Here is a 17,787-nt window from a genome sequence, read left to right on the forward strand (position 1 = left end):
AGAGTAAATGAAGAGAATGCCCTCAGAATGGTGAATTTAGCATGTCAATTTATATCAGAATCACTTAGAATGTGGTCACGACACTACTTTTACTTATTCCGAAATTTCTTTCACCCATCTCCAGCGTGAATGTTTTTCCGGACCTTAGCAAAGAATTTGATTTCCTGGTCATGGGGTGATTTGTCAGTCTTCCTGCTCGTGGCCATCGCCTCTGGAAGGGCAGCGGAAAATCTGTCTTAAGATTCGTTTCAAGCTTGAAACTGCTCCATTCCAGTTCACCTGTATTTCAAATGTTATCCACTCACCAAGGTGTGCGATAAACTCCTGGGCAGAGTCGACACATTTGATGAGCCTCTTGAGAAACTTGTAGGCAAAACGCTTCTCCATGGATGAAGAGTCTTGCTCCATATCTTTCAGACCTCTGTGATGAAATCTCAGAAACTCAATTGTACAGAAAAAAAAAAAAAAAAGCACAATGTGTGAAAAGATTGACAGAGTCTGACCTTGTGATGGCGTAGCCGCTTATCTGCAGGAACTTGAAGAGCTCCTGGGCCTTCTCTCTGTCTCGGTACTTTTCTTTAGCCGTCAGGGTATCATAGGGTACCAGCAGCGGGTGGCTCCCTCCTCCTGGTGGGACACATCCACTTCATAATCAATATGATCAATCTATTTTCTGAAAATAGCGTCAGTGCCTATGATCTCATGTATGTACCTTTACTCATGAGTTCACTCTTCTTTTTCTTGGCCCAGATGTTGTGATAATTTTCTGCAATCACCTCAACCATGCTCTGCAGGTCATAAAATGTGGCAAATGTAACAAATTCCTCCAGTTTTGTGTGTGTGTGTGTTAGCACAGGAATTATCTTGGCAAAATGTGGACACATTTTGGATAGTCATGAAACTTCTGTCCTCCTGACTCGTGGACAATTAGCATCACCGTCCCAAAGTTTAAAGCTGTCCAGTATACTGAAGGCGATTTTGTGATCACATTCCTAACAGAAGCAATGCCCTGCTAAAAGGGAGCATGTCAGTAAGACGGCTCCATGGTTCTCGACAGCAGAGACAAAAACGAACCTGCAGCTCTCTCGACAACGTGAAATTGTGCAGGTCCAATGGAGCAGGAGTGAATCCATTGACCTAAAAAAAAAAAAAGTGTTTTTATATGTATATATCTATTTCCTGCTCTGTTGTGGAATATCAATTAGATTACATTTAATAATAAAATATTCAGCATTTGACCTTTTTCAACTTTACCTGTGTCTCTGAGATCTTTCGCTGCTTCTCATTTTCCCGTTGTTGGAACATGGCTTCTCCTTCCTTGGTCCTCTCAATGTTCCAATCCATGGCCAGCATGCTCTTCAACGACTCCCTCACCGGCCATCGGTACGTTTCTTTCTCCTATAACACACACACGTTTATTTCGGACTGCGGGATTAAAAAAATAATAATAAATCTGTTTTAATGCTCTTTCTTGTTTTAGTGTGCACTTACCTTCTCACTGAGAGATGTGTAAGGCTTTAGCAGTGGATGCTTTTTGGCGTGCTCATCCAAGCCGTCTCCGTGTTTCCACCCTGCGGACACCTGGAGGAGCATGACCATGTTTCAACACCAGAGGGATTCTCTCACCCGTCAACATGACGTTTCTCCTTTCCAACTGCTGGGACAAACCTTCTCTGAAGACCACTTGTCATGGGAATGCTCTGCATATTTGTTGGCAAAAAACTCAAGTTTTTCAGGTAGGGAGATACTGCAACGAGATTTATGTTTTAGTATCTCAAATTAATGGGCCATTCTATGACTAATTTACACCACTAGGTAACTTTGTTAATTATAAACATTCTGGATGGTCACTGGAGGACTGTTTTTTAATTAATTGTTTAGCATATTGGTTTTCATAGTTTGTTTGATTATATGCACTTTGTTTCTCCCCCACGGGGGCTCTTAAGTGTTGACAGTTACGCACTTGGCAGTGTTTATGGGTTTGGGGTCAAAGTTTCCCTGTGCGTCGATGGATGCTTGGTTCTCCAGCATTGCTCCTAAACTGGCATCCACGAAGTCAGGCGGCAGGGCTCCAGCAATGGCACAAAGGCAGCAGTTGGCCATTTTGAACAGTTCAGCATCATATTTCTACAAGAAAAGAAAAGCCAGGTAGCTGGTATATGGGGACATAAACAGGTCTACTTAGCAGCTGCACGGATGAATTGAGCAGAGCGAGCTAGTGAGAAAGAGGAAGAAGTGCAAAGGGTTGGCCTGTCACGAACATATAAAAGATTCAAGTGTTTTATCACCATTGCTCACTGCTACGTCACTGAGCTTTCACTTCTCTTGCTCTGATTTCAAAGAATTGCGTTCTAAATTTGAGGGGGGATTCATCCCCTAAATAGAAGCAGCAAACAGGGCAATTGTTCGAAAATGAGTCAAGGGGTTCGAATGGGACAATCTTTAAAAAAAAAAAAAAAAAAAAAAGATACTTGTTTGTACCTTTTGAGTGAGCGAGTCAAAAATTCCCCAGAAGAGTTTCTTCGTGAGAAGGAGCTCCTCCTCTGAGGCTGTGCCAAAGGTGTTCATCCCACATGGCAAACAATAGTACTTCCAGTTCTGTTCATAGTGGTTGGTCAGTAGCTACAGATCAAAACACAAGAAAATGCTGTCATGCACAGACATGTGAAGGAGCCGTTTTGAATCTGATGACGTTGCGTCCTGGTTTCCGGATACTGGCTAAAAAAAAAAGACTGCAGTCATGTGGCCCCATTGCAAAGTTTGCAGTTTTTCATCAGTCAAGCGACACTGCCGTGATTTATTAGGAATGTCAATATGGAATCGATAGGCCGGGGCATGTGCAGCATCTCACCCTTAGAGGTATGTTGCAGTATTCCGTGAGCAGGGGAACATCAAACACCAAGCGCCTGAGCAGCTGCTGCATCATGGAGGGACGCAGATGCCTGTCAATTTGAGTTCAAAGTTAACTTCACAACCTTCTCAACTCGAGAAAGCAATTCATCCTAACTAGACTCGAGAAGATATGCAGTTATCATCTTTGACAGTGCACTTTCTGTTTGGTTCTTTTTATTATGTAGGTCAGACATGACCAAACGTTTTTTTTTTTTTTGTTTTTAAGTCCACGCGCCACTTTGACATTCTTCACATTTAATGTATTTATCAAGCGAAAACCAATCCATCATGGCCCCCGCACCGTAGTCTGCACACCGCTGGTGTTGGTGTGCCTCGTGAAAATAGAAGCCGAGCTCGAGGCACGCATGTGTAGCCTCTGCAAACTTACTTGCAGATAGTCAGCAGGCACTCCTGAATAACATCTCTCTGTGCTTTGGTGAGCGAGCGTCCTTTGGAGAGGCGGTAGATGGTTTGCAGCGTGGCATCGATCAGATGCGCGTAGTGCTCCGTGCTGGCAAACAAGGTGGCACAGCGGGTCAGCAGAGGCAGCACAGCTGAGTTGATGTACCTGTTCATTGCCAGCGCCATCTCCGTAATACTCAGCACCTCCTGTGCGGAACACAACAATAGTTCCATGTAACGTCTGCTACACTGCGATGTAACCGATGAAGACGTTAGTGAAGCATGACTAGTGGAGAGTTAGCAATCATGGGACGTGCAGCATGTTTAGATTTTGGATTCCGGGTTAAGGCACGACCGCAAACATTTTTGATCCTTATTTACCGTGTCAAGAGAGGCAGCAGCTTGGAGGTCAGGTAGGAAGCCGACCTCCAACAGCTGGAGGAGGAAGCTTTGGTCCTCGATGCCGTACACCCTGTCCAGGAAGAGCACCATGGGGGCCTTGTGATCCGGACAGAAACAGGCTGACATATCAGGTTCTGTCACTTCGCCATCTGCATGTTAAACACATAGTTAATTGAGCATTCCATTACACACTTTGTCAACATGCATTTAGTGTACTAGTGGCTTTTGCGAACTATTAGCTGGAAAACATATTGGGCTGCACTTATAACTTGAAGCAAGAAAGCAACACACCTTTATTAACCGTGGGCTTTGTGAGGGGTATGCTGATGACGCCAACCAAATCAGTGGTGGGGACCAGCGAGCGGAGAATAGCTCGAATACGCAGCGCTTCACCTTTACCTGCGTTGATAAGCTGTCAGAGACAAGCATCCAGGTGAGAAACTCTTATTTCTATGTATCGAATAGGACATTTTTTTAGAGCCTCACATGCATCTCTGGAGCGCAGCGACCAAGCAGGTCAATGAGGGCAGAGTAGAAGGACATGATAGCGTTGCCCATGTGGATTATTTCCTCTTCTTCCTCACCACATCTGAATTACACATCCATAGAATAACTGAAATGATAAACCTGACATGGCAACCCTCTGATAGCGTTTAAATCAATATTCCTTGCACACCACATAATGTCCGAACAGGCCGAATATGCTGTCAGTCTGATTCAGCAGAGTCTGTCGATGTAAAGTCATGTACAGGTGTACCTAATAAAATGTACTGAGTGTATTAACGTCTGCCTTCTTCAATAAATGTCCCATAACCTTTTATAGAGCTTGATTCCATAACTCACGTCAGTTTGAAGTTATGTGCCATCTTGAATTAATATATAAAAGTTTCGGGAGGGGGAAAAAAAAAAAACTAAAACACTACACGACCCGCATATTCCGAAACGAGGTGGTGATTGGACTATAATAAATGTCGGATGAATTACGAGAGAAGGAAAAGCTTCACCAAAGAATAAAATACCGTAGAGTTGAATTAACCTTATTCAATAGTCAACAGTAAATAAACTATTCTTATGATGGCTTAATGGTTGTCTATGTTTGCATTTCTCATGCTAATGAACAAAATGTTCTGCTATGGCATCCCACTAGAGTTCAAACAACAGTATAATGTTGTATTGGATGCTTTTCAAGTCACCCTGCCGATGCAACTGAACGTCAACCTTTGCAGGATCACAGTGTTGGAAAGAGAAAATGGATTCCCACCCAGTCGTGATGGCAGCTGAGGGTTTGGGTAGGTCGAGAGCAGGATCCTTAGATATCTTGATGGCCTCTTTCATGGCCGCCAGCAGACCCTGGCCCCCTTCTCCTCTCAGAGCTGGGCCAAAACACTCGGGACGTCGGATCAGCAGCTTCACCACCACGTTGGCGTTTTCCTCGACACTCTCACCTTGGACGCAAAGGCAAGCAGAAACAAAAATTTACTTCATCACAATTTTTTTTTTTTTTTTGTGGTTTAAGATCTGATCACATTTTAGCGTCGGCTAAATGACTTTCCTGACATTATAGAGATTAATCGATAGTGAAATTCTTTTACCTGAATGGGAAGATAAAAGTAGAATAGAATCGCTGACGAATGGTTACCTTTAGATCTCGGTTGAGCTTTTTTGTTTGTTTGAACAATAACTCTGACACCATCAACTTACCATTGCAGAAGACTGCAAACCGAAGGAAGGACAGGTAACGCTCCCCTTCTATGGGGTTCCATCCCATGTCTGGGTAACCCTTGGCAACCAGCATGGCACAGCTCTGAAGACCACATCCTGCAAGGTATGTCACCACCTGCGCAAACATACATACACACACACACACACACACACACACACACACACACACACACACACACACACACAATTTCCCTCCAGAACACTTTAGTAGTGCGCACTGTCAGTGACACTTAGTTTGATGGATTTGCTGAGCAAGCGTAGTCTCACGGTACAAAGTCAGACTTAACTTTTCTCTGAGAAGGCGTGAGTGGGACGGGCTTCTATGTGCTTACTAAGAGTTTCTATTCTGTGGTGATGCGTTCCGCTCTGATTCATTTTTTTTATCTAGTTTAAATATTTTTAAGAGGAACATGTTTGTATTTGGTCTAATTAAGAGGTGTACCTAATGAGTCAGAAACTAACCTTTTCTAGATCCGGTTCCTCCAGGGCCAGAGCGAGGCCGTTGTTGTCCATCACTGATGATGCAGCAACATCCAGCGGCGTGGAGCCCCGCATCGCTTCAGAAGCTACAAATGCACATGTTTAGAAACACTAAATATACTCCTCGTTTAATTCATAGAGAGTAAAAACCTGAAGAAAACATTACTGCCACAATACAATAAAACATGAGAAGCAGAAGCAACAAGCAGTAGTGTGACTCATCATTCCAACCTTAAATCGCCCCCCTGAGTTTACATGCTTCCTCCGTCCTCGCTGCTGTTATCCTGCTTGTATCAGTGGTAGACCTTCAGGATAATAGCTTGTATTATGGATTATTATTATCTGAGGAATTTCTAACCTAACGTCTCTGTTGGCTGTGATGTTCTTCGAGGAAGCCAGAGCGAGCTGTTTTCTCATATCTCGAAATAATGATGATCATCATATCTGCCCCAATACACAAACCATTCCAACATATCTGTCCATTCATCACGACATACCCAAACCAACACTGCTGTTCTCCAGCAGGTAGCTGAGGTGGTCAAACATGGCTTTCTGGTTCTGGCGGCTAATACGACAGAAATAGCACAAAAAGCGACAGCAGCTCGCAACCATCTTGGGGAAGGCAATTTCCTGTGGATGAAGAAGAAAGATAGCCAATATTAAGGCTATGTATGGGAACAATCTGGAAGGTTTAAAAAAAAAAAAAAAAAAAAAAAGTCCCAAGTTGATGAATGAACTGCCACTAGCATGTTTACTTTATTTGAGTGAAAACCAACCTGAGACTTGTCTCCTCCTAGCACATTGACCATGACCTGCATGACAGTCTCGTGCATGCCCAGCACTCTCATGAGGTTTGGATGCTGGTAGAAAACCTTATTGTTCATAATGTTCCTAAAGACACGGAACAGATCATTTGTTGGGGTAGGTCATTCTGTCCACACAAAACACTGCATATTGAGTCTGGAAACATCATCCTACCCCAGTCCATCAATCATGAGCTTTTCCTCCTCAATGCCCATGCGGACAGACAGCAGAGACCTGATTTGACCCAGTGAGGCCAGCAGGTTGATAGCATCCTGCACAGAAGCGGCACTGATGGTGTAAGACTTCTTCATGGCCCGAAGCAGTTCCCCGATGCCGTCGAACTGCCTCCTGAGCAGGCTGAACATCACTCGGACCAGCTCAGGATCCTGCATGTGCGTCTCCTGGGCCCAGGTGGTTATAGTTTGGGAGATCAGCTCCTTTAGATTGGCTGAGGAGAGAAAAGGAGGGAGAATACAATTTCACAGGAGTCAAAGCCAGGAAGAACTCTTGACTGTGAGCAGCCCAGTGTTTTGAATCGAAAGTATTCAGTCCCCAAAAGACAATGATGAGTGAATCATATAAATGGCTGTCACCGAGAGCCAAATCGGCACCATCACATTGTGCTCTGATTGATGTGGAGTTAATAGACTGCAAGGAGAGCACGGCAATTTAACAATTCAGCAGAGTCGGTTCCAAATTTCAAAACGGTAAACGAGGTCATTGAGTCAATCTCAATCACATCTTGCCACTTTTGAAACTTTCAATCATTCACAGTACAAGTGAGCGTCTGGCATTAAAAGGTGTAGGCGTCTGCCTTACGCCAAATGTCCATTACTCTTTTATGCAGAACAGAACATCAAAATTGCTTTGAGCAGAGGAATGAAGATTGGAACTATCTGGCAACACCCTTCCTTTTAAAACTCGCTTAACCATTGTCCGTCTAAATATAGTCACCTGTAGCCATCTGCTACATTCAAGTTTAAACTAAAGAATGACTCACTAGGGGAAGCCTGCTCTTTCTCTTCAGGTTCCTCCTCCATCTTTTGTGGCGGACCTTTGATTTTGTACAGCAAGGCCAGGAGTCGGCCTTTAATCGATGTGTCCTGCTCGTCCTCATCTTCCTCAACTGGGATTCCTGCAAGGGGAGACCCATTTCAGTCAGATGGTCCAAATTTAAAGGTACAGAATGTGTAGTGTTTATTTGATTCTAAAAGGCATGCACAATTTATCTATCGTCAGTGTGGACACGCCACATAAGCTGTCACCATTCCATGAGGTGGACTCACCGCAGTGCAGTTGCAGTTCTTCGTGGAAGGCCTTGAGTTCCTCCTGCAGGTCTTCAGGACAGGGGCAGTCGTCGCCTGCGGTGAAGTTCAACAGGATGTTGATCTATAGGAAACACAAAAGGGACCCTTGAGCAATTCATTCAGAAGGCGGTATCAATATTTGTAGACCAGCCATGACCACATGTCACTCTTGTTGTGTACCTCTAAGTTGAGCGTTCCTTTTATTAAAAGATGTACTGCTTCTAGTCTACCTGAATGTAATCTACTCAGCATATAATGTTTGGGGACTGAGAGCAGTTTACTATTCCAGCAGTGCAGACTTTCATTTCAGTCAGCTCACCAAATGCAATTTAGTCTTACATGCCCAAGATGGTGTTTGGGAATACAAATGAAGTCTTGCGATAAATAGAAAAAAAAAAAAAAAAAAAAAAACTGTTTGGATTCTTGTGAAGTTGACTGAAATTCTCCCAGGAACAAAACAGGCAATGACATTGATGGAAATTAGCTGAGTCGTTACCTGTTCTTGGGGAGGTGAGCGGAACTCTTTGGTCTTCTTGGCCGTGATGGCAGCGGACAGGTTGAGCGCCAGCATCAGCTCATTGTAGCGGAATTTCTGGTTGTGCTGCAGCTTGGACACAAAGTTGTCCGAGAAGGAGACAATGGCTTCGATACGTTGCTTCAGCTCGCAGTCACAGAAGTAATGCAGCAGTTCACACATCTAAAAACAAAGGAAGTTGTTTTCAAACTTGACATCGCCAGAGCTGAACAAACCCTGAAGGTCCATCCGACCAATTTCAATTGGAAAATGTAATTCTGGGTGGCAGTCAAGGGTGTATCTTGCCTCTCGCCTCAAGTCAGCTAGGGTAGGTTGCAGCTAATGTCAAATTTAAGTGCACATTTAGTTGATCGCGCATCTCACCTGCCGTTTGACAGACTCCGGCAAAGACTTCTCCAGAAGACCGCGGACTGAGGCCTTATTCTCCTTCGTCTCCTCTTCTCCCGCCTCGGTGGACTTTTCTGCACTCGTGCTCACCTCTTCTGTCTTCCGGGTAACAGCCCCTTCCTCCACCTTGGCCTCCTCGACCTCCCCAAACACATTGGGATCGATCAGGAGGAGAATCAGCCTCACTTCCTCGCTGTTCAAGACTCCCATGATCAACAGTGTTCCGATCAGCTTGAGGATGGGCACAAATTGGTACTCCACACTCCCGCCCACAGGGTCTCTGATATGGATGCCGCCACCCTGCACGGCCTCACTAAGCATGTTGATGGCCTTCTCTTTTAGGATGCCCAAGGGGATCTGGGGACTGTGGAGATACTGCTGGCGCTTGATGCTGATGATACAGGCGGGGGAGAAGTTGACCCGAGGCTTCAGGGATGTGCTCAGGCTTACGCCAGGGAGAGAGTGCTTTTTGCTTTCATCGGGGAACAGCTTGATGGAGCGCGTCTCGTCCGTCACGGGGATGATGAACTCATTGTTCATCATGAGGCGAGCCTCTTTCGCCGTTTCAAGATGGATGCTGGAAACAAGAGTAACACTCAACGGTGCCATTCAAGGGATCGCACATTAGGCTCATCGGTTAACCAACCTGATGAGGACATTGTAGAAGCCTTCCCTTAGCATGCCAGAGAGATACTGATTGTCGATGGTGTAGAGGAGCTGCGACTGGTCCAAGTGGCTGCAGAGGGCATGCGCTACACGAGTGTTACCGAGGGCACAGAGGGCACAGTACAGCTTGAGAGTGTGATAATGGAACTTCCTTAAGTCTTCGTGTTCTGATAACTCCAAGATGTCCAAACATCTGAAAGAAGCAAGACAAAATATTTTGGCTGTGAGGCAGCACCTCTGAGCTATAACAAATGATCTGCTGGTGCATACAGCGAAGTGGGATATTGAACGAGATTTGATGAAACAATACCCCACTGTCAGAAAACACTGCGAGAGGTGGACAAGGAAGACTGATGACAAAGAAGTCGGATACGTGGTCTGTTTACGGGCAGCGTAACAGGTTGCACGGTGGTCGCCGTATTCGAATATTTGATTTCACCCCACCTATTTTCCTCGGGTATATGTACAGCCATCATCTGCAGCGGTTCCAAGCACTGGACAACCCATCCGTGTCTCTCGCTGACTCGAGCAGTCTCCACGCTGAGGAAAGTGTTTGGCATGCGGCTCCAGAGCACTGCCACGATGGTCTGCACGTTCAGTCGTGGAGGGCATTGAGGCACCGGGTTCCTGTGCTCACTTTTAAATATAGCCGAGGAGATTGGCATGGCGTCCTGGGAATACGGGACACAAGGAGAGGAATGAATACCACAGTCAGGGATTTCCATCCAAGCAATGACAATCATCAAGAATATTTGAAGGAGGACTGTATTTATGCGATGTAGTCATTTTATCAACTGTGAAGTTCACGGGAAAAGAGCGACCTCACAAGCACATTCAGTCACGTGGCGACTGCGATGTGAAGTTCAACTCGACAGTAAGTATAACATACAGAACAAGCACTTATTTCGTAGCTGTAAACTTATTCACAATGAGATACAAACCTTAATCTTGACAAATTCAAATTGAAAAAGGTTTACACAGGTGGGCCGTACAAACACAGCAGGAAACAGCTTGGTACTTGGCTCCACCTGGAAATAAGAGGGCCTTCAGAGAATGGAAAATTCTCAACATATGCACATATATCTATAAAGGCAGGCTTCAGCATATTAACCAGCTGAAACATGAGAGTGAGGTGCGACGAGAGTTGGGGTGCAATGGAAAACACAGAATTCATCTTCAGAAGTAATTTACTCCAGTGCAAACTTGTTTCCCTTTAGGAAAGACAAATGGCTTGAATGTTTGTTGAATACTAATGTGGCCCGGCACCGGCAAGTTGATTGTTTTGGAGCTGAGCGCAATAACCAGCGGAAACCTTGTTTTTTCAAATGAATACAGTGATTGAATCGCTAAAACAATCAAACAGTTGCGTCGGAATAAAACATACGATATACTGCCAAAAATAGGGTAAGAGAGCTTTGTATGGTCCTGCTCGCCTCTTATTTACCTGATAAGTGGTAGACAGCTCCTTGCCGTTTGCAGTGAAGGAAACAAGGCCAGTAGCCAGGTCCAACAGGCAGCCAATCTCCACGTCAGAGTTGGAGCGGCTGGATGAAGAAGGGCCGATTGCCTCCGCTCCGCAAACCATATAGCAGTTACTTCTCTGGACACTAATGTCGATCGGAAGAAAAAGAGTGCTGAGAGGGCGGACAACTACCATTTGTCTCCATCTATATGTGGAAAGGCTATAAACTCGCCGTTTTAATAGATGAAAGGTTTTGTTGATCGAGAATTCTGGAGCCAAAGTAACATCTTAAAAAAAAAAACGGTACTTGCCTCTCATGGACCCGACCCCTCTCGTCTCCCAAGGTAACAGTGACTGTTCTCGTGTTGGTGAGGCTGAAGTTCTTTGAATAGTAATGATAGTCCGGCGTCACCCAGCCCACCCACACAGACGCGGGGTCCTGCCCGGCAAACACTCGCACGGAGTGGTAGTACTGTCAAGAGCACACCCCGCAGAAAAGATGAAACGACTTTACATCGGTTAACCGTTAATACAGTAATTTGGATAAAAATACGGTGTGGCTTCATTTACAGTTGTGATCCTCCCGTAGTCTGTCGCCCCATCTGATTTTGGAGGATGACTGCAAAGAAAAAATTATTTAAGCTGGCGGAGCAAATCAGCACCAGCTAAAAACAACGGGATCATATCTATCATTGCCGGAGAGAAAAAACAAATCAAATCCAATTTGCACTTCGAATCCAGCAAAAATGTCTGACCTTAGTGGAAACGATTCGTCAAGTAACATGTCTGCAGGGAAGAACTCCACGGGCATGCTCAGTCGGCAGTAGATCATTTCATTGTTGCTGTTCTGGGTGCCAAAAGTCTTGTGGGTGACCTTTAGGCAGGGTGGGCTGTCCACTGTCCCGTCAATCCTCGTCACCTGAGGGCAGGCCAAATTGAGGAAGAGAGAACGCATACTCAAAAGCCAACGTTGCTTGACAAATGACCTCGATATCCCTGTGACCCTGCGGTACGTTGACAAAAGTTGCCAGGCGTTTGCTAAACCACATGGTGATTTCTCTGTTCATGTTGACCGCGAAGGGCTCAAAGCCTTCCTGAAGGCCGCACATGGTGTAGTATTTGAAGGTGCTGGCATCCTTCCCAAGGTTCATGCGTCCAACCTGAGACATGCCCACACTACACACTGGGATAAAACCTGGGGAGGGAGGGCGATTGTTTACCAGTTAATCTGCAGTACGCATCCATTCGAACAATTTGAAAACCTCCCTGAAAAACACAATGTAAATCAAGTGATGACGTCATCGCTTGTTCTATGATTAAATTCTGTTATGCTGTGTGGACCGTGTTTAAAAGTTAATATTTGTGTAAGTACGCCATTAACAGATGTTGGATGACGTGTGGAGCTCTCACCATCTTCTGCCTCAAAGTCAGTGAAGCAAAGCTCTGAGCCTTTGTTGGTGATCAGAAGCTCGCCGTTCAGGGTGAAAATAATCGATTTATCCTGCATGTTGATCATGCAGCCGACTACGTCTCCTCTTTTCCACAGGTGCCCAAAGTAGCGGCTCCCGGCATGTAAGCGCCGAGCCTTGAGAAAAGAAACGAAAGTGCAGCATTTTGTTGCAATCTTAAACGTGGTACGTCATGAAATTGGAATCGAAGTGAGCCGTTGTACTGTTAGTGATAGGATGGGAAGTGGTAATTCCCTAACCTTTATTTTATATGAGAAAACTTTATGCACACATAAAAAAAAAAAAAAAAAAAAAAAAAAGTACTGAGGCTATTGAAATGGCCTCATCTCAACCCCCTCACAAATGTACTCGGTGTGAAATATAGGCCCGTTTTAATGTAACATCTTTTTTATTATGTTTGAGTTGAATAGCTATTATGTTGTTGTACGAATAGCAACGGGTGGATAAGCAAGTCAATTTTAGCTTCTGACATTTTGTGGACGAGCATTTAATCGTTCCGTCTATCACTATTTGTAGCTGGCATGGACGGATGATTTGGAGTAACTCAAATCATCTCCAAATTGATGGTTGAGAATGTGCATCATGTGGTTTACCCTGTATCCATCAAAGACGAAGGCCTGGTCATCTGTTCCCAGTTCCACATCAGGTCTGCAGCCTGGCCTCGCCCAGCCAACCCTCATATCGCCTCCGCTCAGGGCCTCAAACTCAAAGTACCACTTTCCCCTTTTCACCGCGTACGTTTGCTCCACCCGGAAGAATCGCAGAGTCTCAATCCTCTGATTGTCCGTCACGTGGACAGCTGGGAGAAATCAATCAATGAACCCGCGTAAGCACGATGGGTACTGGTACATTAATAAAAAAAAAAAAAACTGTCAAGATTTAAATTGTTTTCACAATCAGTACGGAAAAGACAGAAATATTGGCAAAAATAACTCAATATTCGGTGACTATCTCAATATATAAATCATCATGTATTGTATTGTATGACTGCATATGCTGCGTGCTGACGCTTTTTTTTTCTTTGTTTAAAAAAACGCATTTTATGTGCATTGGCTTATTAATTTTTGGTAGTCCGTCATCGTTTCTTACTCTCCTGGTCTGGAGGGTCGATGTCATATCCATAGCCAACCATCGTCCTGACGGCCTCCCTTAGACTGTCTCTATTCGACTTCTTCGTGCGCTCGTCGAGTAAAGCATATGGCACCAGGCGAGGATTACGCCTGTTCTTTAAATCCTGCCACAAACAAACAATTAGTAGTAAGTTGACCAGTCATTCACTGTCAAGCCAGCAGAATGAGATGGAAACAGATTGCTACCTGCTGGATTCCATAGGTCCACCCCTGTTTAATTCTGTCTTTGGCCCATACATTGTGTGCATTCTCTGCTAGCTTTTCAACAAGAACCTCCTGACGTGCAGTCAGCTTCACGTCGGAAAGGTCCAGAGGAGCAGGTTTATATCCGTTGGACATCATGTAACTGGAAACAAAACATCATTCAATTTTTTTTTCTGTTAGCATTGTTGAGGTAGTGGGCAGTTCTGAGGTTCGGGGTTCGAATCTCAACTGAGGGCTTCTTCTGTGGAGTATGCATGGGTTGTCTCTGTCTGCTCCGTTTTACATATGGTGTGCTTTGTTCTTAATTCCGGACTACCAAGTATTTACATGTGGAAAAACACAAACTTACTCTTTGGGAAGTTTGATTTTCTTCAGATCGTCCTCAGCATGAATATTGACCTGGGCAACATGACATCCAAGAGCCACGAGGGTCCTGCGAATAAGGTAATATCAAATCGAATAGATGAAAGTGAGTGTATAAAAATGACAACCACTGGACCAACAGCCATTATTCTTACTGTGCATTTGCCAATTTCATCTAATCTATCATCTAAACTTTTGCTACAGCTCATTAGAAAACAATTCTCCTCGAATGGTTATGGATGTGATGATCGACCGGCAGGAAAAACCAGACAATTTTTACAAATGTTCTAGTGTGAGAGGAGCCAACACTTGGCACGGATCATCTTGAGGGGCAACAGTTTCTTGAGGATCAATACTGGAATTCACTCATCTGAAGCCTTGTTTTTATTCTCTGCACAACATTTGATGACAGTGGCCTTTATGAATTGAGGAAGGGTCTTACTTAAGTGTTTCACTGGACATTTGCAGATTGTAGTTCCGTTCTGTTTCAGGCAGCTTGGCAAAATCAACAAGGCATGGGTGCTGCCTCTTGTTGTCATCCCGAATCTGAAAGAAAAAAAAAAGTTAATCCTAGTATTGGTCAGAAAATGTTGCATTTTAGGTCAAGACCAATATATTTACTGTAAAGTACATGCATTGTATTAAATATGACACCATGCGGCAGGCGTACCTTGCCATACGTCCATCCTAGCTCGATCTTATTCATCCCCCACAGTTCGTGAATGTTTTCTGCCAGCTTGTCCCGGATGTTGTCCATGTGAGGCGGAAGAACAATCTGCACGGGTAGAAAAGGAACAGATGGTTGGGCGAGATGATAAAAATAGTAGCTCGGTATTGTTTTATCTTTTTCCCGACATTCCGATTGGGACATTATTTTTAGCCGTTGCAAATGTTGATGGTTAAGGCAGTATTTTCCACAAACCGGGCAATTTTGAACCTTCTCAAAACAACTGAGTACATCTTGAACATCCTGAACCAGCACTATTGGGATTGAATGCATGGAGACCATAGAAGTCCCCTCACCTGGCTGGTGTCAACCGGAGTGGGAATGAAGGAGGCCTGGGAGAGAAACTGGGTCGTTCCCAACAGGTCTTGGACCCCATCGTGATCCCTCTTGTGCTCTTTCACAGGCTCCACGTACATCTTCTCCTTTGGCAGCAGTGCCTCATAGCACGGAGAGTAACCAGAGGGGGGCAGGAACTTAAAATCTCCATGTCGTCCACCCAACAAGAAACGCACCCTGATGAAGCAATAGGTGACAAAAAACGATGTGATATTCGGCGAGAAAATACAAGGGGCCCCTTCACTTCTGGTTTTTGTCCCCACTAAATGTTTGGGAGTTGCAATTTTCTCATTCAAATCAACTTCAGTAAACAGCACTTAACACACATCTGCTATGATGTAATGAGGCCCCAATGGATAGGAAAACTTCACCCGCATGGCCATCTTTTGGTTAATTTCCAGTGAAACATACTTGACACCGGCAGAGAAGCTGATGACGGGGAAGAAGAATCCATCTGTGTTGAAGTCTTCAAACATTCCCTGAACGGGTTGACCGTTGATCCGGAAGGACATGCTGGGGGAGCCCAAATCCAGACAGCAGCTAACCACGTCGTCTGAAGTTAGTAGGTGCTGGTTAATAGAGGCCACCGCCCGCGGGATGCGACCTGAAAATGAAAATGGTAGATACACACAGAGGAGGAGAAATGGGTGTTTAGACAGTAGTCATTGTGAATATTTCAAATCAATTTTCCCCATTGGAATGAATTGAAATGCCATTAATAGGTTCCAGCTCTCAAAAAAGCAAAATTAAATACCAACTGCATTGTAAAATAGTCATCATAATATAAATGTAAAGCGTGGTCTGCCCTCTTAATTGTGTTCTTTAATCCGGTGGGTCTGCAGGCCCTTTCTGGATGCGAAACACATGAGTAAACCCTTGAAAGTACTTTTGTTTTAAAGTTTACACGACAATAAATGCATGCATTTGTCTCATGTAGGTTCAGCCAGTGAAGAGTCCCACCTGACCACAGGTGAAGACCATCAAAGCTGTAAGAGTAGAGATCGTCGCCAACGCCGTTGCCTCCCCAGCCCTCGCCTCCACCAGGATACGGGGCATAGCCTTTTGTGTTAGCCCAGCCTACCCTCAGGTGAGTCGATTCAGCCGTTACAAAGTGGTCCACCTGATCGACCACCAGCTCGAAATACCACTTTTTGTATTGGGCAGAGCCTTCAGCCACACCCAAAAAGATGTTTGGCCTCATGCTAGAAGTGAAAAAACAGATGTAATTATTTTGTGATCAATATTGGCACTGGGACACATGGTTATTCTATGACTGGTTGTTATTCTAAAAAGTGTTGTGTTTTGAAACAAACACTGACAAACATTCAAGCCTCTCAAACAGGTTCAAGCACTAGATTTAAAAATAGAACCGATTTCCATGACATACCTATGAACATCGTTGACTAGTCGGGTCTGAAGAAGCAGGTCCCTTTTGGGAAGCAGGTTGTCACATATCAGATTTTGATTGGCTCTCACAGCCACGCCATTACATACACAAAGGGAGCACAAGACGTCTAGAATCTGACAGAGGAAGACAATCAATGCAATAATGCAGTATAAATAATTACCACAAATGAACTTCATTTTAGGTCATAGCCAAAAGATTTAAATGGGCTTGTTAATAAGTTTTTTTTGTCATTGTGTGAAGATTCATGTCCTCAAAAAGGTTCCGCTCCTGCACTTTAGACAAGATGAAAAGAGAATAAAATAAAAACACCAGGGGTGCAGTCAATCCTGATTCGACCGTCCTTGAACTATTGGATTTAACTTGTTCAATAAAGTAACACATGAACTGTTTCTCTGGCTGAATTGTCTTTGTACTGGGTTTAGTGTTCTTATTGTCACAAGGCGGTGAGCAAAAGCCAAGGGAATTAAAGGCTCAGTTGTAGGATTTACTGTCAAATTTGATGGGGTGAGCTTGCATTCCTAAAAAAACAAACAAAAAAAAAAACAAAAAAAAATTGGGGGGAGTAAGATGCAGTGGCTTGACACCTTGTGGTTGCGTCCATGTTTGCACAGCAAAGAGATGATAGATTTGATGTGTCCTCTCTGGATGATGTTCAAAGCCTCCGGACTTTCAATCAAGACACAGTGTAGAACTTCCAGGATGCCTGAAAAGAAATGACACGGTTGTATCTGTGTGACACTATTTCTTTGATAATCTATGGAGGGGGGAAAAAAAAAAAAAAGCTTTTTTACCTGATGATGACTCGAGCCTTTCCAGTTTGCTGACCAACCAGTCCAAGTTGCGAGAAAACTGGGTGCAGTTGTTTCTGTTCCCACGAATAAGTGCAGCTGAGTAAAAAAATAAAATAAATATTTGTATATTTGTGTGCGGGTGCAAAACGACGAGGCCTTGGTGTTGAATGCAAGGGCAGTCAAGGAGAGCTGCGGGTGGGAAGCTGTTGATGACAGCAAAACAAATAAGCCAAGACAGAGTTGTCCAAAGAAGAACGTCTCAGGGTTACACAGTTAGCATTCACAACTCATAACGGAGCC

The 17,787-nt window shown here is 44.3% G+C and overlaps 1 protein-coding gene across 1 annotated transcript in view; it reads right to left on the bottom strand.

Annotated features, from left to right (window-relative positions):
• Positions 1-17,787, bottom strand: part of ryr3 (ryanodine receptor 3) — a 53,349-nt gene that overhangs the window by 18,391 nt on the left and 17,171 nt on the right. Inside the window, exons 15-60 of the mRNA XM_019883118.1 lie at positions 17,488-17,583; positions 17,281-17,399; positions 16,676-16,809; positions 16,249-16,490; positions 15,700-15,892; positions 15,249-15,465; positions 14,896-15,000; positions 14,668-14,771; positions 14,212-14,295; positions 13,845-14,004; positions 13,618-13,762; positions 13,122-13,327; positions 12,470-12,644; positions 12,046-12,254; positions 11,815-11,978; positions 11,630-11,678; positions 11,371-11,531; positions 11,042-11,204; positions 10,539-10,625; positions 10,042-10,268; positions 9,578-9,790; positions 8,908-9,508; positions 8,506-8,706; positions 7,989-8,091; positions 7,703-7,837; positions 6,877-7,150; positions 6,675-6,789; positions 6,396-6,528; positions 5,881-5,984; positions 5,398-5,533; positions 4,958-5,141; positions 4,183-4,285; positions 3,988-4,108; positions 3,676-3,845; positions 3,281-3,501; positions 2,852-2,942; positions 2,482-2,622; positions 1,964-2,127; positions 1,669-1,747; positions 1,492-1,581; positions 1,255-1,398; positions 1,075-1,137; positions 713-788; positions 504-627; positions 306-421; positions 144-211 (exon numbers count right to left, since the gene is read on the bottom strand). Of these exons, the coding sequence (XP_019738677.1) occupies positions 144-211; positions 306-421; positions 504-627; positions 713-788; positions 1,075-1,137; positions 1,255-1,398; positions 1,492-1,581; positions 1,669-1,747; positions 1,964-2,127; positions 2,482-2,622; positions 2,852-2,942; positions 3,281-3,501; positions 3,676-3,845; positions 3,988-4,108; positions 4,183-4,285; positions 4,958-5,141; positions 5,398-5,533; positions 5,881-5,984; positions 6,396-6,528; positions 6,675-6,789; positions 6,877-7,150; positions 7,703-7,837; positions 7,989-8,091; positions 8,506-8,706; positions 8,908-9,508; positions 9,578-9,790; positions 10,042-10,268; positions 10,539-10,625; positions 11,042-11,204; positions 11,371-11,531; positions 11,630-11,678; positions 11,815-11,978; positions 12,046-12,254; positions 12,470-12,644; positions 13,122-13,327; positions 13,618-13,762; positions 13,845-14,004; positions 14,212-14,295; positions 14,668-14,771; positions 14,896-15,000; positions 15,249-15,465; positions 15,700-15,892; positions 16,249-16,490; positions 16,676-16,809; positions 17,281-17,399; positions 17,488-17,583 (7,010 nt within the window). The remainder of the gene's footprint in view (positions 1-143; positions 212-305; positions 422-503; positions 628-712; positions 789-1,074; positions 1,138-1,254; positions 1,399-1,491; positions 1,582-1,668; positions 1,748-1,963; positions 2,128-2,481; positions 2,623-2,851; positions 2,943-3,280; positions 3,502-3,675; positions 3,846-3,987; positions 4,109-4,182; positions 4,286-4,957; positions 5,142-5,397; positions 5,534-5,880; positions 5,985-6,395; positions 6,529-6,674; positions 6,790-6,876; positions 7,151-7,702; positions 7,838-7,988; positions 8,092-8,505; positions 8,707-8,907; positions 9,509-9,577; positions 9,791-10,041; positions 10,269-10,538; positions 10,626-11,041; positions 11,205-11,370; positions 11,532-11,629; positions 11,679-11,814; positions 11,979-12,045; positions 12,255-12,469; positions 12,645-13,121; positions 13,328-13,617; positions 13,763-13,844; positions 14,005-14,211; positions 14,296-14,667; positions 14,772-14,895; positions 15,001-15,248; positions 15,466-15,699; positions 15,893-16,248; positions 16,491-16,675; positions 16,810-17,280; positions 17,400-17,487; positions 17,584-17,787) is intronic.

The sequence above is a fragment of the Hippocampus comes genome, unplaced genomic scaffold (assembly GCF_001891065.2).
Source record: "Hippocampus comes isolate QL1 unplaced genomic scaffold, H_comes_QL1_v1.1 scaffold524, whole genome shotgun sequence".
In the NCBI taxonomy this organism is placed as follows: domain Eukaryota; kingdom Metazoa; phylum Chordata; class Actinopteri; order Syngnathiformes; family Syngnathidae; genus Hippocampus; species Hippocampus comes.